We start from the raw sequence: 22,922 nt of genomic DNA on the forward strand, positions 1-22,922 counted from the left end.
TGCTTGATGAGAAAAACTGAGTTCACGTTTCATGGCTTTTTGCGACAAACGTTCTCGGATCCGATTGTCCAGCTTGAGTGTCAAGGCGATGAAATCATCCAATTCAGCAGGATGATCCCGGGTGGAAAGTTCGTCTTTAAGCCGTTCCGATAAGCCATCGTAGAAGGCCGCGATGAGAGCTTCGTCGGACCAATTAACCTCAGCTGCAAGAGTCTTAAATTCAATAGCATATTCAGCGACCGAACAGGAGCCCTGGGTGGTATGAAGCAGAGACAAGGACGCAGAAGCAGCTTTGCCTGGGGTGTCGAAAGTCTTCCGGAAGGCCGAAATGAAGGCAGAGCAGTTATACACAAGAGGAGAGTCCCTCTCCCACACGGGAGAAGCCCAGGCTAGTGCCTTGCCAGACAACAAGGAAATCAGGTATCCCACCTTGGCTCTTTCCGAAGGAAACAAGTGAGGAGTTAGTTCGAATTGAATGGAGCACTGGTTAAGGAAGCCCCGGCAGGCCTCCGGTTCCCCATGGTAGCGAGCGGGAGCAGGGAGTTTCACAGACGAGGGAACGGAGGAAGTCCCGGTGTTCGCAGCAGGAGGAGAAGTCGCGACTGGAGAGGAAGTGGAGGAAGCAGACGGAGAACCCCCAGAGCCAGGATCAGATCTGGCCACCAAAACTTGAATAGCCCGGGCCATTTGGTCTAAAGTGTCCTGTATGCTGGAGAAACGGACTTCATGGGAATCCAGCCGTTGTCCGTGGGTGGAGAGTACCTTGCCAAGCTCAGATGGATCCATGACCCTGTTGTAATGTCACTGTTTCGCTGGACTATTAAGGAAGGTCGTCCCCGCAGAAGTACTTCCGCCCAAACTACCGCTACTGAGAGGGGAATTCCCGGCAGCAGCAGTCCAGGACTTAGATGATCCCAACAGTGGACAACCTCCCACCAGCTGGAGATAGACTCTGAGCGGCAGCAGCCGCGGCAAGGCACAGCACGAGACAGGAGCACAAAGCAGGATAGTCGGACGAGCCAGGGGTCTGATACACGGAGCGGGTAGTCGGACGAGCCAGGGGTCTGATACACGGAGCAGGTAGTCAGACGAGCCAGGGGTCTGATACACGGAGCAGGTAGTCGGACGAGCCAGGGGTCAAAACCAGAGATAACAAGCAAAGGTACCGAATCGTGGAGCAAGGGAGAGTCAGGCAAGCCGAAGGTCAAAAACAGGAACAAGATGCACGAGCTAGATACACGAACTGAAGACCACAACAGGGTGCTTGTGAAAGGCACAGCCGGCTTTTAAAACTGGCGCCATTCCACAAGCCCCTCCCAGACCAGGACCAAAACCACGCCCCCCAGCCGTCCATCAATCCTCCTGCAACGTGCAGCGTGCCCGGGAGGCGGACCGACGACCGGAGGACGGGTAAGTATACTGGCTCCGGGAACTACTGTTCCCGGGGCCGAAGCCTCCCCGTGTCCTACTACCTCGGGCGGAGAGTCGTCCGCTGTCCGGGAGGATGTTTTCCCGGGACCCGCGGACAACCCTTCGCCCGCTACTAGTGCCGCGGGCGGAGGACCGACCGCCGTCCCGAACGGCCGGCGTACGGGACCCGCGGCCAGACCTCCTCCCGGCGGCGTCCGGAGCCGGGACAGAGACACTCCCGGCTGCGTCCGGAGCCGGGACGGAGACACTCCCGGCTGCGTCCGGAGCCGGGACAGTGACACATAGTATGGCTAGAGCATTCTGTCAGGGCACTCGGTGCCGGATCAGGTAGGAGTCTCAATGCAGGGGCAGGTTCAGAACATGGATGTAGGCCGGCTGATGTGTCCAGTTCAGGGCTGTGCGCTACTTTAGCTTTAGATTTTCTATTAGGCGCCATCTTTAGGTGTTCAGAGAGAGCAGGAGAAAAACAGGCAGGAAACTGGAAGCCCACGGGCAGGGCAGACGGCTAGGAAGCCCACTGGCAGGGCAGACGGCTAGGAAGCCCACTGGCAGGGCAGACGGCTAGGAAGCCCACTGGCAGGGCAGACGGCTAGGAAGCCCACTGGCAGGGCAGATGGCTAGGAAGCCCACTGGCAGGGCAGACGGCTAGGAAGCCCACTGGCAGGGCAGACGGCTAGGAAGCCCTCAGGCAGGACACAAGGCTTGGAAGCAGCTGGACAGGTAGGTACGTCTGGAACACGCCGGGGTCTGGTACACAAAACTGGATCGTTGACGTAGCCAAGAGTCATACACAGGAGACAGATCAAATGCAGCAAAGCAGTAGCTCAGTATACAGGGCCAGGAACACAATGCTCTAGCAATGAGGCTAAGCTGATGCCTGGTTTATATTAAGCCTTAATTGACCAAACGAGGGGCAGGTGTTTCAAGAGCATTAGGGAACAGCATGGTCCAAGGAGAGGTAGAAGGACACTGCAGTCCAAGATTCACCTGGTGGAGTAGTGGATAGGTGATAAACCCAGAATCCACAGGGTTGCAGGTTTGAATCCTGGTGGTGCCTGACATATATATATATATATATATATATATATGTATTCTTATGCGCTTCATAGTGTGTCCCTGAATGTCAGGCATAAAATGTGGTCACCATAATCCACGTGACAACATGCACTACCTCTATCTCCCTTCATTTTGTGCTTAAGTGAGAGAGACAGAACATTGTGATACATTTGTTCCATTGCATTCCACTTCACGTCAACCCCTTTTTAAAACATCTCCTGTCTCTCCTGTCTGGAGGAAAAAATCTATTTTATTTCATCTAGTTAATATTTTAAGAGACAACAAATAAGAAACCAACAATACATGGTATGATATTGAAGCAAATAACTGTGGCATACCTAATCTCCAACAACCTTTCTGCAACATAAATAAGATATTATCTAAGGACATATCCTTACTTAATGAATTGTCCATATTATCCCATTTGTTTCAGACATGGATCTCATATAAAAGAAAACTTACCCTGATTGATAAAATCCCTAATTTCCTCTCAAAAGACATTATAGCTTTTAATCTTGATAATCTGAAACTATCTTTATGGAAACAGCTCGGCATTTCTTTAATATCAAACATGCTTGTAAATAATAAACTGAAAACCTGGCTGGAGAATTCCATCTTCCTGCCTCAGAGCAGTTCTTGTATATTAGGATTCAACATTTCCTTTTAAAATCATTAATAAACTCCAAATCTAAGACAATAAAGCTCATGGGAAACATGATTAATGATAAAAGTAACAAAAAATTACTGTCAAAATGTTCTAATCGGATAGAATCAATCCTAGAAAAACCTGTATATAGTGCCATCTCAATAGATCTCACCCTATTGAGAGTGTGCCGTGACGTGGCGGGTGAGCTTAATTATGCTTTGGCCAATTCATATAACCAAAACCTCTCATTTATATTATGTTTATATATTTGTTGCCAACTTTATTAGGTTGAGAAGCGCAGACAGTATTTTGTTTTGTATATAGTGCCATCAACGCCTGGGAAAATGATATTGAGCTTACAATAAAACCTGATGAGTGGTGTAAAATGATACAATATCTGAATAAGAATATCAATTGCTTAAACTATGTTGAATTGTAATATAAAATTATAGGTGGCATCTTGTCCCATCTCAATTATCTAAGATTTATCACTCTACCAATTCTAATTTCTGGATATGTCAGGCTTCCCAAGCAAACTATCTGCATATCTGGTCAAAGAATATTGACCCCAAATCAAAGAAATATGGTTAGATATTATTCAACAAATGTATAATATCTTTGGCATTAGTATCCCATTTTTTCATAAACATATATTATTACACATAGATTTGCCTAAACAGAAATCCCCAGATAGAGCAGCAATTACCCATATTATTGCCACCAAACTTCTTATGGCAAGAAGCTGGAAAACATAAACAATCGCTAGCTGGTCCCAGATAAAAGAACAATTCCTATACCAATACAAGATGGAGCATTACCTCTCCCTTCAGATCGTAACATTAGGGGAAACGCTTAAATCTTGGGCACACTTTATTTAGAAAATGTCTGTTTTTGTCACGTACAAGTAGTTTGGAGACACCGTGGTCAGGTAGGACTCCAGGACAGAACAGTTCAGACAAGCCGAGGTAGGGATTCCGGAGAACAGGATAGCCGATAAACGTAGCCGAGGTCAGGATTGAGGAGGTCAGGATAAATGATAACAAGCCGAGGTCAGGATACAGGATAACAACGTAGTCAGGCGAGCCGAGGTCAAACACAGGAATCAGGAAGGTAAACGCTATCTGGGTGCTAGCACAAGGCATAGACGACCATCAGAAGGCAAGGTGTAACTGGTCTGAGGGGTTTAAATGGAGAACCGCGGAGGAAGTCTGAATCTCCCATCAGCCCCCTCATGACATCACTTCCGGTGTCCGGGAATCGCGGTCATCTTGATGGTGGCGTAATATACCTTCATAAAGTCCCGCAGTAGGTGAGTTCGCCACTAGAGGACGCGTGAGCACTGAAGCTGTACGCCGTGGACCAGGAGGTCTGCCTCTCCTGCGCGGCACTTCGGAGGACGGCAGCGGAAGTGATCGTGCGGTGGAGGGGGGTCTCCCTCTCCTTCGTGGCAGCTGCTGCGGAGGTGGCCATGCGGTGGAGGGGGGTCTCCCTCTCCTTCGTGGCGGCTGCTGCGGAGGTGACCGTGCGTTGGAGGGGGGTCTCCCTCTCCTTCGTGGCGGCTGCTGCGGCAACGTGGGACCCGGGGACAGGTGGGTAACAGTTTTCTGATTTTTTTTTTTTACTGATTAAAGCTGGAGGCCAGGAATAACTTCCTAATCTCTGTGTATGTTTTGTTTTTGTTTGTATTGTCTTTTATACGTAATAATGTACCATTATGTGCTATATTTGGGAATGGGAGTACTTTACCTTCCTTTAGTATTTGGTAGATAAACTGGTTTCCTGGTTTATACCAATACTTTAAAGAAATATTCGGAATGTTTTCTTCTAAAATACTTAATCTGCATGTGTCTAAGATTTTATTTTGAAGTCCTAGTGCCTTTTTAATTGTGTGCCATGTCTGTATTATTATATTAATTGTGTGCCATGTCTGACCCATTATTAAGTTCTTATTTATCAAATGTGTTTGATTTATTTTATTGCTACGTAACCAAATAAAATAGTCTATATTCGTTTTTCCTGGGGCATCAGATTCCAGAATATACCATGGATCTGTAAATAAATACTGGGTTTTAAAGTTTGTAAATATGAACCACCATATTGGCATGATAAATCTGATTTATTAAAGGATAACTTAATCCTCCCTTGGATGTTTTTTTAGCCAATATATTGGCACTAATTCTAGGTCTCTTTCCTCTCCAGACAAATGCAGAAAAGCTCGTCTGAACAATTTCGAGCCAAGATTTGGGCACGGCAAGTGGGAGCATACTAAAAAGATATTCCCATTTGGGTATTATATCTGAATTTAATATATTAATTTTGCCCCACCACGATGTCTCTGTTAATCTTTTAGTAACTTATTAGTCTGTTTTAAAAGTGACATAAAATTAACTTCCATCAAATTAGGTGAACCAGTAATTATCACTCCTAAATAATTAATTTGTTGTTTTGTCCAAATAAAGGAGTATTTTTGTTTTAGTTATTTTATCATTGGGTCTTTTAAGTTAGTCGTTAATACAGTAGATTTATCAATATTAAGTTTTAATTTGAAACAAGACTATACTTATCAATTTCTATCATCAAAGCTTTCAATGATTCAGTTGGAGATGTAATCGAAAGTAGAATGTCATCAGCATATGAAGTTATTTTTATTTCCCTTTCCGAAGTAGTTAAGCCTTTGATGTTTTTATTATTCCTAATATTTAAAGCCAATGGTTCTGTCATCATTATATATAAGGGGAGACAGAGGACAACCCTGTCTAGTACCATTCTTTAAATTAAACCATCGAGAGCAAATGTTGGGACCAACTGTTCTGGCTGAAGGAGTAGAATAGAGAGCGTTTATGGCATCATAAAACCAACCTTGCAGGCCGAAAGTATTCAAAACATCTCTCAAATATTTCCAACTGACCCTATCAAATGCTTTTTCTGCGTCTAATGAGAGAGAGGTCTAAAATATTTATTAGGCGTCTAACATTATTACTGTATGATCTCTCTGGGGCGAAACCCACTTGATCTGAGTGGATTAGATGTGGAATAACTACTTTAGAGTCTTTATCTAGTTTTAGGATTAGAATAATATTTGCGTTTAATAGCTCGCTAGGAATGGATGTTGCTGAAACTATATCATTGAATGTGGCCATTAATATGGTTTAAATAACATGTTTAAATATTTTATAAAATGCGTTTCCAAACCCATCTGGGCCAGGTGTTTTAACAGTCTCTAATCTATCTATGGCTCTCTCTAGTTCAATCTTCCAAAAAGATAAATTTAGCGTTTCTCTTTGCGTAGCAGTTATTTTAGGAATAGGCATATAGTCCAAATAATTAATAATATTTGCTTCTGAAGAGGGATCAGGCAAATTATATTAATTAGAATAAAATGTATTAAAGGCATTGCCAATATCTTCCGGAGAAGTGTATATATTTTCGGCTTCTAAAATTTTATTGACCCTGTTATTAGAGTTCTTATTTTTTTATTTATTTGTTAATATTTTATTGGCCTTATTGCCTCTATAATATGTTTTATTCTAAGCTTTTTTTATAGTTTTATTTATCTTATCCTCAGGTTTCTTATCAATCTTTGATTGTAATTCTGCTAGTAATTTAATATTAGTTTCAGAGGGGTACCTTTTATTTTTCTTTAATAGAAACTTTATTAATTTGTTTCATCGTTTGGGCTTTAACAAGACACAGGTCTATCCTCCCATATCCAGATATAGCACAAAAATGGTTGTTGGTGCCAGACGGGCTGGACTGAGTATTTTTGAAAAAGAGAAAATATCTAGCGAGCGGCAGTTGTATGGACAAAAAAAGCCTTGTTGATGTCAGAAGTCAGAGGAGAATGAGCCTACCTGAGTATTGTTGCTGACCAAGTCCTTCCCTTTATAACCACAGTGTACCAATCTTCTGATGGCTACCTTGCGGTTTCTTGAACATGACAATGAGTTCACTGTACTTCAATGGCCTCCACAGTCACCAGACCTCATTTTAATAGAGCACCTTTGGGATGTGGTGGAACTGGATATTCCAATCATGGATGTGCAGTCGACAAATCTGCAACTGCATGATGCCATCAAGTCCCTATGGACCAAAATCTATAAGGAATGTTTCCAGCACCTCGTAGAAAGTATGGCACGAAGACTGAAGGCAGTTCTGAAGGCAAAAGGAGGTCCTACCCGGTACTAGCATGGAGTACCCAATAATGTGGCCAGTGAGTGTATAATAATAGCTGAGACCCATATTTATTTAATCTCCTTGATCTCTTTGATGAAAAAGTGTATTTCTGAAGCATGTAGATAGTGCCAAGATAGGTTGTTTGAACAAATGATCCAGCCACTTCCCAATTGGCTCCAATAGGCATCAATTTACAGAAATGTGTATAGGGCACATGGGATACATCCAGAAGATAACTGAACAAATCTTGATTCATATGGTCTGTCTCCAAGCCCAAAGATAACACTGCTTTTATTTGATTGAAAAATCAGGGAGTAGGATCTAATTTCAGCATTTCATAAACTGAAATATCATGCAGCTGTTTAATAATCACTTCACGATATTCACCAAGAGTGATGGGAGTTTGAGCGCAGGGCTTTCTTCTGTGTGTTTGTATTTCAATTTAGTATTTCACAGCCAGGTTACAAATGCTGCCGCCAATCCCATGTGGTCCCTATTAAGGGCTAATAAGTGTGTAGGGGTTCAGAGAATACCGATTTCTGTGTCATTAGAGATTTTTACCTTTAGCTCGAAGCAGCAAGGGGAATTGTTCAGTGTAGGACTCGCCTAAGAGGTTTGCCGTGATGTGGCAGGCGAGCTTCCACTTTAAATGGCCATTGGAGTGAAAGTAAAAACCTCCATTTGTCTAAATAAACATAGGGATTTGGCCTAGTGGGCACTATTTTTTTGGTGTTTATTCTATGTATTTTGGGCTGATGAATACTATATAGCTGTTGCTGCCGCCCAAGAGTGATGGGAGTTTGAGCGCAGGGCTTTCTTCTGTGTGTTTGTTAATGCCAATACATGAGACAATCAAACAAAAGGGGAAAATTGGGGGGAATTTTGAATTGGCACATAACCTGTACAAAAATCTCAATCAACTTTACAGGCATGTTCTGGTTTGTGCCCTGTTACATTTAAATATCATTAAAAAAATAAACTATGTCCTATGAGGGCGGTAAAACTTCTTGTTTAAAAGGATAGGTCATATGTTATATTCCTAAACAAGTAAATGTTTCAGATGTCTCCAACCTGAATTTGTCTTAAAATCATGGAAATTGCTTAAGAATGGTGTTATCTAGCAAGTCTCCGATTCATTTGTTACTTTTAGAAAGTGGTGCAAGTCTGTACACCAAAATTAATAATAATAGTAAATCCCGATAAGGTAACAATCGTCTATTGATTCAGAGCATGTGACCTAAAGGTTGCCTTTTTCTAACGAATCAACACATTTCTATATCTGTGGGACATAAAGGTGATGTTTGGCTTTTAGAAGTGTTATTTTTCTAATATACCATTCTGCTATAGTCATCCAGTGATCTACATTAGTGAAGAAAAGAGAGTTTGAGCACCAATAAGGATGAGAAAAACAAGTCTGTACACATAGCTCTAGTGTATCCGTATTTCTACAGATGGACACTGCTAGCTGTCCAAAATCCAAAAAAGATTAATGGTGAGAACAGACAACTCTGTTCATTCTAGCATTGGGTTGATAAGGTAAGCCATAAATTGGAAGGACCTTAGGCATGAAATCAATACGTCTCAACAATTTTTCAGTATCTAGGAATATTAGTATGTAAATGTGTTTGTTTAGTAGCATTAGCCACATGAATCTCACTTGATCTGAATGACTAAGCACAGGAGGTATTCTGCTAAACATTGTAACTTTTGTAATATTGTTACTTATACATAGATGCTAGTGCTGAGATTACAAATTCGCATATTAATTCATAGATGGTACCTAATAATCATATCAATCACAATTATGTATATGAAGGAAAGTTAAGTTCCTTTACATAGCTATTAAACATTTAAGTATTCCACTATTAAATGAAGGTGATTTCAAACTATATGACAAATATAATAGTTTAGCGTCCACATATTACATTTATAGTGAAAATGTACAACATATAAACTTTTAGATTGTGCTCTGATCAAAGCTTTAGAGACAAATCACTAAAATTCAAATGTATAAGAATTGTATAAGAAAAAGCTGACTTTCAACCTGGAGAAAGGGGATCAATCTTGGCTCTATGCTCAAATAATTTAACAGTCCAGAACTGTTATGGTCTGGCTGCTTTTCTGCTCACTGCCAGAGTTACTCAGCTGAAGGCTAATTAACAGCCTGTCAGAGTTATCACAGCTACTCTCCTTTGGACCAGCCCTTTATCTTGCCCACAGCCAGCCCCTGCAGACTATTTAAGCAGAAAAGGTTCACTTCCTCCTTGCTCTTGTGTTGTTTCTGGCTGCAAGTGCATTCTCCTGTGTTCCTGATTACCTGTGCATGACCTGGCTTTCCCTGTCATCCCTCCTGACTCCTCATTCCTGGCTAGTTCTTGACATCGCTGATCTCCATATGCCTGACCCCAGCTTGTCTGAGTACCTGTCTTGGTTCCTGACCCCAGCTTGTCTTTTTGATCCTGGATCACGATTTGACTTTGTTTGCGGGGTTATTACAATAAAGGTGTTTTGCACTTTACCTTTTGTGTCCGTTTGGTTCTTGGTTCCTAACAAGAACACATAATTCACACTTAAAATAGCAAACTGCATAACGATCAGACCCCTTATCTGCATGCCCTGCATGTCAATTCACATCAAAGCTTTATTGTATCATGTTGTTTGAATGGAGAAGAAAGAGAGAGTGAGAAAAAATATAACAGAACAGATAAGAAAGAAAGGAAAGAAGAGACCGAGAACAAAGAAAGATGAAAGGAATGAGAGACATCAGAATGAGAGGTAGAAAGAAAACGGAAAACAGAGAAGAAAGAAGAAAAGGGATGCATATTTTAATTTTGAGCACGTATTCTAATAGGAATATATCATTAACAAAGCCATTGAATAGGTTGAATAAACCCAATTGGTGATTGCTGTATGAGGCAATGCGCCATGGTCATTGCATTTGGTAGAAGGTAGGCACAAAGTAGTTGCCATACTGAGATTAATCAAGGCAAGTAAACTTCAAATCTTTTTATGTAGGCATACACTTACAATAATCAACGAACATAAACTTTCCTCTTAAAAAAAAAAAACTTTACATGAAGGTAGTTATATGTGATATCAGACCTAAACAGTATACATTTAAATTACATAAAAAATATTACATCAAAATATTCATAATAAGTGATCAGTTTCAGCACTGCTTGCACTTTTGGTTTTAGCTCAGATGTTTAAAACTTTGGATGATTTGCTTACAAAAACCCACTGGAATGACCATTTCTACTTTTGATTTAGCCTCTGTAAAAATAATGCTGAAATCTTACGTTTCCAGTCTGCAGCACTGACAGTTACGCTTACTTAGCATTTAGAATTTCTGATGCATACCTGTGGTTTCATTAGGGAAAATAGATTTCCTGCAGCCAGTTCCTGGGCAAAGACATAATGACTATCAGTCTGAAACGCAGTTCCAAAATTTCCAATAATGCATGGATGGGCTGTAAGACTAAGTGAAATACAGTACTCAATAAGGAAAACTCGAAGATCTGTGTTACTCTTCCTCATAAACTTTAAAGCCATTAAATTTCCTATAAGAGAGAAACAACAAAGGTTTGGTTGCTTAGTGTAGCTACATTTTTATATTTTATAAAGAATAAAAAAGGTAAACTGTAGAATAAAAATGGTAATTTATAGGGCTGCAACTAACGATTATTTTAATAATCGATTAGTTGGCCGATTATTTTTTCGATTAATCGGATAAAAAAAACCAATATGCAAATTTTTTGTTTATTTAAAATAATTTAATGAACTGGATGTTAAAAAACAACTTAAAATGTACATTAACATTCTTATTTTGTTATGATGTAATAAAAAAAACAATATTTTCAAAGTACAAAAACCCAAACACAATATTTATGAAACAAAATAACCCCAAACATTCTGAAAAGAGGTGGACTATTACTGTTCAAGAAACTTTGCACCCGGCACTTTGCACCCGGCACTTTGCACCCAGCACTTTGCCCCACCCCTGGCACTTTGCACCCAGCACTTTGCACCCGGCACTTTGCACCCAGCCCTGGCACTTTGCACCCAGCACTTTGCCCCAGCCCTGGCACTTTGCACCCAGCCCTGGCACTTTGCACCCGGCCCTGGCACTTTGCACCCGGCCCTGGCACTTTGCACCCGGCACTTTGCACCCAGCCCTGGCACTTTGCACCCAGCACTTTGCCCCAGCCCTGGCACTTTGCACCCAGCACTTTGCACCCAGCCCTGGCACTTTGCACCCAGCCCTGGCACTTTGCACCCAGCCCTGGCACTGTGCCCCTGCACCCAGTCTCCAACTCTGCCCTGCACCCCCACCCCCACTCTGCCCTGCACCCAGTCTCCTGCCCTGCATCCCCACCCCCACTCTGCCCTGCACTCAGTCTCCTACCCTGGCCTGCCCCCCCACCCCCACTCTGCCCTGCATCCCCTGAAACCCCAGCCCCACCCCCGCGAATCGCTCTGGGCGAATGGAGCCACTCGCACAGAGCGAACCGCTCTGGGCGAATGGAGCCACTCGCACAGAGCGAACCGCTCTGTGCGAATGGAGCCACTCGCACAGAGCGAACCGCTCTGTGCGAAAGGAGCCACTCGCACAGAGCGAACCGCTCTGTGCGAACGGAGCCACTCGCACAGAGCGAATCGCTCTGTGCGAACGGAGCCACTCACACAGAGCGAACCGCTCTGTGCGAACGGAGCCACACGCAACTAGAAGAAGGCGGAGAGTGCAGCGCGTGTAGCGGAAGCGGGGAACTCTCGCGGAGGTAAGTAAAAGGAGCTGAGTGCTCCAACAACGAATCGATCACTCGATTAATCGATAACGGAAATCGTCGACAACGATTTCCGTTATCGATTATTATCGATTTTATCGATTCGTTGTTTCAGCCCTAGTAATTTATATATAATATAAGAAATATGCATACATATATGTAAATTTCATTTGATATAATTGTTTTTGTATTGTTATTACCTATACTTTTTATTTAGGAGTGGATATTAATAGGACTGTCATATACAAAGATAATGCATTTAATGGAGTGATATGTAGTTATATACACTAATTAGACTTGGGCATTCAGAGTAGTATGAACTGCAAATTTACAAAGCCATGAAAACAAGGCTAGACCCCTCACAAATCAGGGAAAAGCAAAAAGCTCTGAAAATGTGTGGGTCCTTTCATTCAGTGTGAGTAAAAGGGCCGATGAATTTCAGATGGAAATTTTGAGCTTTTTGCTTTGTTTTTGTCTCCAATAATGCCAATAGTCCCCACAGATCTCAAAACATCTACATAAAACTAAATATTTCTGAAAAGTAGACAACCCAAAGCCAGGGCTTAACCACCATAGAGAGCTTTGAAAGTCAACCAGTAAAGACATTGACAGAGGGGAGAGGTATTAGAGCAATGAGTAAGGAAGATAAGTCTTGCAGCAACACTCCTGATGTATTATAATGGGGCAAGATGTGCATAAGGGAGAACAGCCAAGATGGAATTCAAAGAGTCAAGACAAGAGGTAATGAGGGCATGAACAGGAGCCTTAGATGCACCTTGCGTGTAACAGCCACTGGGTTTATGGAACTTTAAAGTAGTATATGAAAGAGAGTAGTCAGAGTGAAGCTAAGGTCAAAACAGATGTCAGACTGGCTGAACCAGAATCCCGAGACAAAATCAGGAGGAAAACAATGATCTGAGCAGTATACTCAGGAACTAGTCCAAAGCAGAGTCAGGGAAACAAGGCGGGTCAGCAACTGGTATTAAGAATCAAAATACAAATCACAGGCAGAAGAATACCAGAGAACCTACAGGGTTTTATACCCAAGCTGTGCGTGCTTCACCCATGCAAAGCCTTTGTTCACAATTCCCCTCAAATCACATTATGATTCTGTGACGCTAACTGTGGTGTCCAGGCTGCATGTCATGTTAATAAGTACATGATAGGGGCATTGTGGGAGTGCGTATTTGGCCTCCCATCCAGGGGCATGCTAAATCCTGAATCTAAATTAAGGGAAGGCAGCAAAAAAGTAAGTATTAAAAAAAAAAAAAATAGGGTGATAGCTGGAAGGGGACCCATATTCAAAGGGGGGGGCTGCCTTGGGACAACAATCAAATATAAAAAGGGGGTGGCTGGGGGGGTATAAGTACACAACAGGGTGGTTGAGGCATCACATAAATCATTACACAAAGGGGGGTGGGTGGCTGTGGGCAAAACATATGGGTACATTAACCAGTACAAAAGGGGGCATCAATACATAACAGAGGGGGGGCTGGCTGGGGACATCACATAAATCAATACACAAGGGTGTTGGGGCATAAATGCACAAAGGGGGCTGACTGGGGGCACAAATGCACATGGGGCAATAAACAAGGGTGTGGGGTGAATACATTAAAACCAAAGGGGGGCATGGCTAGGGCATAAATACACAAGGGGGGAAACACACAGAAAACAAACCAGTGTGGAAAGTATTTTTTATGATTTGTGTGGCAGAGCCCGTCCTGGTGTGTGTGTTTAGGTGTCAGAATGGTAGAGCCTGTCCAGGTGTGTGTGTGTTTGGGTGTCGGGCTGGCAGAGCCTGTCCTGGTGTGTGTGTTTGGTGTGTCGGTGTGGCATACCCTGTCCTGGCGTGTGTGTTTTTGGTGTGTCGGTGTGGCATAACCTGTCCAGGTGTGTGTTTGGCTGATTCGGTGAACAGGCTACTTGACTAGACCTGCCCCCCAGGCCTTAAGCTGCCAGCCCTCCCCTGCTCCCATGAATATTCTCTGTGACCTTACTGGTGATAGGAACGATAGCCAATGGTACAATATATGCCGACCAGGTACATGACTTCAGCGTCTCTCTTCAGTGAATTAAAAATTCCATTTTGTAACATCTTCTCGCAATCATCATTGATCTCATGTGGATCATGGAATATTGACCTTCAGGCAGGGAACTGGTCAGAAGTCCAAAGTTTCAGGAGGGGTACATAAAGCACAGGGTAAATTCTGTAGGAAGCTGGTAAAATCAGCTTAACAGCAGGACTGATGATCTCAAGTTTATCAAATGGGCCATTGAAGCAGGATCCCATTCTTTTCAGGGGAGAACCATTTTGGTAAGTCTGTCTATAACCACCATGACGGTAGTATAATGTTGTGCTGGGGAAAATCAACTATGAAGTTAACAGATCGTTTGGGCCATGGCTGAGCAGAGCTAGACAAGAGGGGTGTTGTGCATGTCTTACAGGAAAGGACATAGTCTTTAGCATCTGTCTCCTGTCAAGGTTACTTCTCTGGGTCAGGGTTTCCTTTCTTTCTCAGTTGCTATGGTTACTTACCTGCTTGCTATCACATTGCAAGCCCATTTAGTACTCAGCCAAGGATATTTAAGCAGCAAGGCTCATTTCCTCCTTGCCCTTGTGTTTCCAGATACAAGTGCATTTCCTGCCTTGTGCCCTTTCAAGTGGGCTTCCTGCCTTGTGCCCTTTCAAGTGGGCTTCCTGCCATATGTACGTTTTCTTGCTAAGAGACTGTTTAAACTGTATTTGTTTGTCCTGCCATAATATACAATACATAGCATTACCTGGAATTCTGCCTGTGGTGTATTCCTTTGTGCCTGTCTGTCTTATCCTTCGGTTAACATGCATCACCGTGTGCAGACAGAACCCCAAGTATCCCCTGCAATGAGACTCCTACCCAACCTGATTACCCGGGCCCTGACAGATATATATATTTATTTTTTGCATAATACTTTCTGTCTCTGTCTGGTTCTTGGTCCCCATTATTACTGAGCATGATGTTTGGCCATGCGACGTTGCATACCGGCGCCTGCGGTAGAAAGCTAGGAAACCATCGTAAGTGACTGGACTATTAAGAGGGTGTCACGTCTACCATAAACCGGAGCACTCACTGCGGAAGTTCTTCTCCTGGAGGAATGTGCTAAGAAGTAACCCCCAGGTATTCAATGATCCCAACAGTGAGGAGGCCCTGGAGTAGGTAGATATGGAGAGGTAGATAGTCTCTGGGTATAGCTGGGGAGATCCACACGAAATAGGGAAAGCGGAGATAATCGGTCAGGGCACAATTCGCTAAATGAGGCGTCACAAAAAGTGCAGGGAATGGCGGAGAGCCAAACCAAACGTCAGACGAGCCAGGGGTCAAAACACTGGATGTGTAGTCAGCCAGAAAACGGGTCGAATCCAAAGAGGATAGTCAGACTGTCCAGGTCATACACGTGGAGGAACAAACACAGCCAAATCACAGATCAGAGGGTAGTCAGGACAAGCCAAGGTCAAATTCACCATAGAACGCTACTGAACAGGATAACTTGCAAAAGACCACACCAAGGTAGAGGAAACAGGGCTTCCGGATTTTTGGTGCCACCACGTCCCCAACGCTGACGTCCATGCAACAGGGGGAGCACAACCGCCACGCCGAGCACCCAGCCTACACGAGGTAAGTGTAGCCGGGAACCGGGAGCAGGACGGATGGACGCAAGACGACGGGGAACAGAGTTGCGGGAGCGGGTGACAGAGGGCAGGAAATGGCCCTGATGTAGCTGAAAGGTGTAGAGCTCAATAGGGCAGTTGAGGAGATGAAGGGGAGGTTGATATTCAGCTTAGGTGGTTGAAGGGGAAGTTGTGGTCTTAAGTGGCTGAAGAAAGCAGCTAGGGGAGAGAGGTAGTGGTTAAAGAGGGCAGTTGGAAATTGAGAGTTAGATGGAAAGCTCAGGTGGTTGAAGGGAGCAGTCAGGGGAAAATGGATCAGTTGGGGGACTGAGCTGTGTTACAGGGTCACCGTACCCAAGGCTGGGTATCCCTGTTTGAGGGCTGAGGAATCACCAGTCAGTCCCTCATACGGATAGCACTCAGCTATCCACGGATCATCCAGACCACCATTCTGAGTAAAACCAGAAGAACTCTTTATTGCACAACAAACCAAACTTATATAGATCCTTAATTCAATGAACACAAAACCCAGCCCCCAATCTCATCAGCCACATCCCATCACAAATCCCATCGGTATACAGGGGATGTATCAGGTGAGGGGATTACAGAATACAATGGATTCCCCCACCTGTGTTATCCCCCCTGTAGTGCGGGGCACCTACCCTAGTTGACCCCCCTTCTGTCCTTTCACTTCCTTCACCTGCCCCTTGTGCCACTCCAACTGCTCCCTTCATCTCTATCTGCCATTTCAGTCTCCTTAGCCCCATAACTGCCCTCTTCAGCCAGCTTGTCACAGGGTCAGGCTAACAGTCCGATGGCCGTGAGCACCCCGTAGCTTACATCAGTCGTAAACTACTACCCCGGGAGGTCGCATATGCCGCCGTGGAGAAAGAATGTTTGGCTCTGGTCTGGGCCCTCAAGAAATTTCAGCCCTATCTCTATGGATGCGCCTTCACCGTGCTCACGGACCACAATCCTCTAGTTTGGCTCCATCGTGTAGCTGGGGACAATGGGCGACTGTTGCGATGGAGCCTGGCCCTGCAGCCATATGACTTTAAGGTCCAATACCGGCCGGGTAAGCAGAATGGGAACGCTGATGGCTTATCCCGACAATCAGACCTGGGTGTGTGAACTGTGTCATCTCGGACAGCCTCCAACCGACCCGGGCTAACAGGCTATTATTTTCATATTAAGTTAGCCGGGTCATGGAGCGTTTTTGTGTTCAGTTTGTGATACCATGACCCGGTTTATTGTGTATTCGGCCCATAGACTGATGTGGCTGCAGCTCCAGCCTTCAAAGAGACGATCCGATAATCTGGCTGGGGCTCTTAATCAGCCAGCACAGCCCTGTCTGCCCAGACGGGTCAACTAGGGTAGGTAAAGGTGCAGAGTCTGAGGTGGCTGATGGAGGAGTTGGGGTGAGCGAAAGATGGACCAGAGGTGGCTTAAGAGGACTGACAGAGAACATTTAATAAAAGGTATTATATGCCCTCTGTGTACCATTAGAAGTGTGGAAATCTATATATGGATGGATGTGTATGTGTGTAAAAGTATATATGTATATACCCCAGCATATGTGATGGCCAGTCTTTATTTGAACACAGTACATGCCAGGGCTTAACAAGTCCCAGGATATGTGTATCATTGCATGTGTGTAAATTAATATGTATATGTTTGTAAACAAATGCATGGATATATGTTTTTTGTGTATGCTTAAGAGATATAAAGAAAATGCAGGTTTAAATAGAATGATAATAAGGCGACATGTTTTTAAAGATCTCCTGTGTCCAGCCCACGTGTGATGGGAAACCACCCCACATTTCTTACATGCAATTAGATTGGCAGGTGCCATGACTTAATACTTATAATTTAAGTCTATTGATAATTTAGCAAAAAAAACCTACTTTTTTTAATGCCAAACTAAATTTCTCGCTTAAATAGAAAAAAGCTGGGCAATACAAGTTAAATTCTTCAAAATTAAGTTTGGTCCCCTATGTGTTTTAGCTAATTATTAGCCACGTGCATTCGGATTTGTGCAAACTATTTTGTGTGTAGGAGGGTACATATAAATTATTAATAGGTAGAAGTATGCTTCTCGGTCTCCTTCCTTATCGTGGGGAATCAATTCTTGTTTTGTTTTTCTAATATTGAGGGGGGATTCAGTCATGTACCATATCATGTACCTTGTCCATCTCCTTCATTCATTAATTCTTTCAATCATTTTCGTATTTTGGGGAAAGTTTAGTGCCCTGTACCATGGGGTTGCATGTGTCTACCCAGCACCCTACTACTGCTTCTGCCTACCTTCCTTACTCAAATAGATCAATTCGTCAAAATGGTCCAATGTGTGGAGAAATTCAGTCCCATAGCATGCTGCTAGATGTGGGTATAGTGCTGCTGTTGTTGCAATGCAATGCAAAATCTAGATTGTCTGGATGTCTTCCTTAACTTTGAGTTGCTGCTGTAAGTGAAGGTGATTCCAAAGGGTGGCAGTGAATTGTGTTTCTGAATCACAAAAAAACCTCTAAATTTCACCTGAACCGAATGGTTGGAAAACCAGAATTTGTTGTCCATAAGCAAACACGACAAAAACTAGTAATTACATAATAGCACTAACATTGATGTTGAAAGCGAAATTACACATGCTATAATATTTAATTCTGACATGTCTATGTGCTGCTGAACTTTTAGGAGAGCATATGACAGAGAACTAATAGGGGGACTGCTTTGATGTTGGATTACAAGGATTGTTATGCTAGAATTGCAGTACAACTCTCTAGAGTTTATAGTGTACAAGCAGAGCTGTCTTTACTTAATGTACGTATTTGTCTTTGGCAATTCTAGTTTTGTCATACGCTTTGAACATATGTATTGTAAGAAGCACTTTGTAAATTGTTGGCGTTATGTAAATTAAAGGTAATAATGATAGTATATAGCAATGACTAGTTATTTGTGCATTGATAGTATTAGAAAAATACCTTTGTAGATTGTTGTGTTGTCAGTCACTCTGGTGTTGTGGAGTCCAAATTGCATATTAATCTTTAAAATTAATGTTAATACTGGATGATGAGTCACTGACAAGGAGTCATGGGTTGGTGTCTGACAAGGATGTGCATTTTCATCATTAGCACACTGTAACCTCTCTGGGTTCAAATTAAGTGCTACCCTCTGATCCTCCCAGACCCTACCCAGTAGTAGGACAGCAGCAGCATGGTATAGAGTGTGAGCTGCAATGAAGACATCGCTCCATGTGATATAAGGGGGGATATAAATTAAGAGGGAGAGTGTGTTGATTTGAAGAAAGTCCTACGGATGCTCATACATACAGTATTTCTACACCTACACACATATATAGACATCTTTACTGTCATATTACTTGTATCTTTTCCCTATTACAGTATATGATACTGCATTTATTTGAATAGTCATTCAAGACATCATTCTGTCTTTACCTTGTGACTGGCTCAGTGCAAGAAGTACGTGTCCATATGAACCATTTCCTAATTCCTTCACAATGATGTAATTGTCTTTAACTTCTTTCATAGGTAGATTATGCGATGTTAGAAGCAGCATATCCTCCAGGAAACTCTCACACTTTTCTCTCTCTTTCAGGTTCATATTTTCATCCATCTCTTCCTTTTTGTTCTGTATATAGAGCAAAGGATTAGTAACTATGACAATTTGAAACAAGAAGAAACAGTTCAAGGAAACAAAAAATATGAGAACCCGGTTTAAAATATTTTTACACACCTTTCCAACAAAAGGCACAAACAAGTACCTTTAGAGTGATGTATTCTGCCCCTGTGTCCCTGTGCTCAATGGGCCAGTTACAGGAGAGATTAATACTATGGAAGTTGTGTGGACTCTTCAAAAGAGGGGCTAACAGTAAATTTTTGCTATATGTTTAGTTTCCCAGAACAGACCTCCCATTCCTGGTCAGGGAAACATTCCAGTAAATCAGCCAGATGTAATGGATGCAACTAGGAAGCCTTATCTAGTCTTCTTTGTCAGGTCCTGGTCTCAGTCTCCCAAGGTAGACGCTGCTATGGCTTTTTACATTTATGGATGATGCTGCCTCCTTCAGAGATCCCATGGAGAAGAAAATCGACTCCTGTCTCTAAGAGGCATATTTAACTGCTGGAGCGGGGGTACCATGGCCTTTCACGGGCATTAAAAGTTTTGCTAAACAGCCTTTAAGGAGCCTTGGAGTCTGGCGTCCATAGATCCAGAATCATAGAGGCCATGTCTTAACATCAAGATTGCTGCTGATTTAATTTCTGTAGCCTTGGTGGATCTAGTCAGGGTCTAGGCTCGTTTGATGGCAGTTAGGAGAGCACTCTGGCTGAGGTCAAGAAGTGCTGATATCTTCTCCAAGTTTAACTTTTGTGCCCTTTCTTTCCAGGTTGACAAGCTTTTTGGGAACAACCTAGATGAGATCATCAAGAGAGCTGTTTAAGGGGGCAGAATTTTCCTGACAGGCAATCATCTAAAGATGTGGGCCTCTTTCTTAACAGTACAGACCAGGGAAGGAATATTCCAGCAATACTGCAGTAAGAGGTGGTCAGTCTTCCAGCTCCTCCATGGGGTCTCATGGAAAATCTCAGTTTTTTCGCTCAACTTCTACTTTCCTCAGACACCTGGGCTGCCCACATTCTGGACCAATGGGTCAACGCTACTGTCAGAAGAGGATACATCCTGGGATTTCAAGACCATCCTCCTCAGGTTCCTTTGTAAGAAAGATGTCAGCCCTGGAATTCTATGTGTCCAATCTCTTAGATCAAGAGGTAATCACTCCTGTCCCAAGATGGCACAAAATTGGGGTTACTTATTCCCTTTATTTCCTAGTATTTCCTCATATCAGTAGTTTGTCCAGGGGATTGCAATCCGGATCCTGGAATTATTAGGGTGGTTGATCGACTGGTCCAAGAGCCATCTGACTTTTAACTGACTTTTTAGCCAGTTTAACTGCTGCAGGTCCTTAACTCACAGCAATTGACCTGGAAGCACCCTAGACTTCCATGCTATTAATAATTTTTAATTTTTTTTAAATTTTTTTACCGTTTCAATGCTGTTGCTCCATATGATCACAGCATTGACCAATATTTAATCCCCACATTACGTCACAGAACCAATGAGCCAATTTGGGCATGACGTACTAGGTACATCACAGGACGTAAGGGGGCTAAGAAGGTTGGGGAGGATTTGCAAGGGTTACAACAATTTGGGGAAGCCAGCCATCTTAGAGAGATGGCATTGCCCTGAGAGAGACCACTGAAATTTCGACCACTTCCAAAATCGCCTTCCAACATCAGTTGGCCGTATATTTCGCTTGTGAAGGGGCGATAAATTGGACGGAATTTGTAGCCCCAGATATTTCATCGCTCATCGAATATGTGTGGGTCAGTAATCTGCCCTAAATTTGCGTTCGGTAATGTCATATACCATTTAAAAGGGTGCAGAGGCATAAGCCAAATAATAGCTCAGCCTTACCCCGTCCGATGGTATGGTAGAGGTCGACTGCATAGCCTTTGTGAGGAAGAGAACCGCAGGTTTGCCCAACCCAATGCGGTGATCCATCGATGGCCCTCCGGGGGGAAATATAGGTAACTCCTGAACTCAATATACAGTTTTGCTGATTCTGCTGTAGTTGCAGAGATGGATGGCGCAGAGATGGATGGCGGTAGTATTTCATCTCGGCAGCTGCCAGAGTGGAGTGGATTATGATTGCAAGTCGGCTGGAGCTTAGTTAAAATAAGGCCACCTTAAATGCTTGCCTCTAGGAAGTCACCACAAGTTTGCAGATTTTGGCTATTTGGACGAATCTCCGAAAACAATCCCTAACTCAAACAAAGAGGATGAAAGTGAAGCAAAAAGCTAAGAATTTTAATCCAAAATCTGTGGGCTCTTTCACTCCCACTCACATCGACATTGGAAATGTGCCTGAGTCGTTTTTGTACCATTTGCACATGTCTAATGGCCAGGCTTTGTATATGTGTATATTTAGACAATCTATCCATTACTATTACTGTTTTAGGCCTAAAGGAAATAGAGTGAATCATTCTAAAAAAAATATTTATTATTTTTTTTCTCAGAGGGACTATTTAGTATTTTTTTTCTCAGCACTCGCTTGAAATGGAACCAGTGACCCTCCTTGTGGTAGGTTTCCCCCAAACATTACAGCAGCGGGCAGCTTAAAGGTTGCTGGTCTCTCTATCTCCCCATTGACATTGGATGTATGGCCGCCTTGCCTATGACTCATTGGAGGCATGTCTCTCACACTTGTGGCTCATTTGCTGCATGCATGCCTTTGAATTTATCGTACCATGCTGCAGACCCCTTCTGCAGTCTGCACCTGCCACAGACCCCCTATGTAGTCTGCTTGTACCTGCATGTTCTAGAGACCCCTTGGTGCCCCACAGCTACTTTCTATAAATGGCGCCAAAGAGAAAGGCTATGGCAGACAACCATCTGCAACTGGACACAGCAACACCCATCTGTCTTGAGCACAGTCCCAAGACTGCCCATGGACTTCGACCTGACCCGGCACCCGAGCCATTGAATAAAAAATACATGATAGTGTTCTATTATACTGTCCAGCAACAGAAAAATTTCCACACCTATCTCTGATAGCAAGTACTTTGATCTGGCACAGCTACAAGATTTATGGCCATCTACTATCATAGGGCCTTTAAATCTATTATTTCAAGGCATGGGATATGTGAACAGTCTGTCTCAGGCAACAGTCCGCAATTTTCAAATGCTGCATTCCAAAACATCCTGCAGGAAAGGGGTAAACCTCTGAATCCATATTTAAATCTAACAAATGGATATGTTGAAAGGTACAGTGAAGGAAAAAAATATTTAATCCCCTGCTGATTTTGTACGTTTGCCCACTGACAAAGACATGATCAGTCCATAATTTCAATGGTAGATTTATTTGAACAGTGAGAGACAGAATAACAACAGAAAATCCAGAATAACGCATTTCAAATAAGTTATAAATTGATTTGCATTTTACTCAGTGAAATAAGTATTTGGTCCCCTATCAATCAACAAGATGTCTGACTCCCAGGTGTCTTTTATATAGGTAACGAGCTGAGGTTTGGAGCACTTTCTTAATCTCAACTTGTTGCCTGTATAAAAGACACCTGTCCACAAAAGCAAGCAATCAATCAGATTCCAAACT

At 43.0% G+C, this 22,922-nt stretch overlaps 1 protein-coding gene across 1 annotated transcript in view; it reads right to left on the reverse strand.

Moving 5' to 3' along the window:
• The window catches only part of LOC149298092 (serine/threonine-protein kinase SBK1-like), a 55,377-nt gene extending 36,023 nt beyond the window's left edge, over window positions 1-19,354 (reverse strand). Inside the window, exons 1-2 of the mRNA XM_089487981.1 lie at window positions 19,189-19,354; window positions 10,667-10,866 (exon numbers count right to left, since the gene is read on the reverse strand). Coding sequence (XP_089344107.1) covers window positions 10,667-10,866; window positions 19,189-19,354 — 366 coding nt within the window. The remainder of the gene's footprint in view (window positions 1-10,666; window positions 10,867-19,188) is intronic.
• Window positions 19,355-22,922: the final 3,568 nt, after the last annotated feature.

The sequence above is a fragment of the Sceloporus occidentalis genome, unplaced genomic scaffold, assembly GCF_023333645.1.
Source record: "Sceloporus occidentalis isolate IW3139 unplaced genomic scaffold, rSceOcc1.0.p SCAF_35, whole genome shotgun sequence".
Classification (NCBI taxonomy): Eukaryota; Metazoa; Chordata; class Lepidosauria; order Squamata; family Phrynosomatidae; genus Sceloporus; species Sceloporus occidentalis.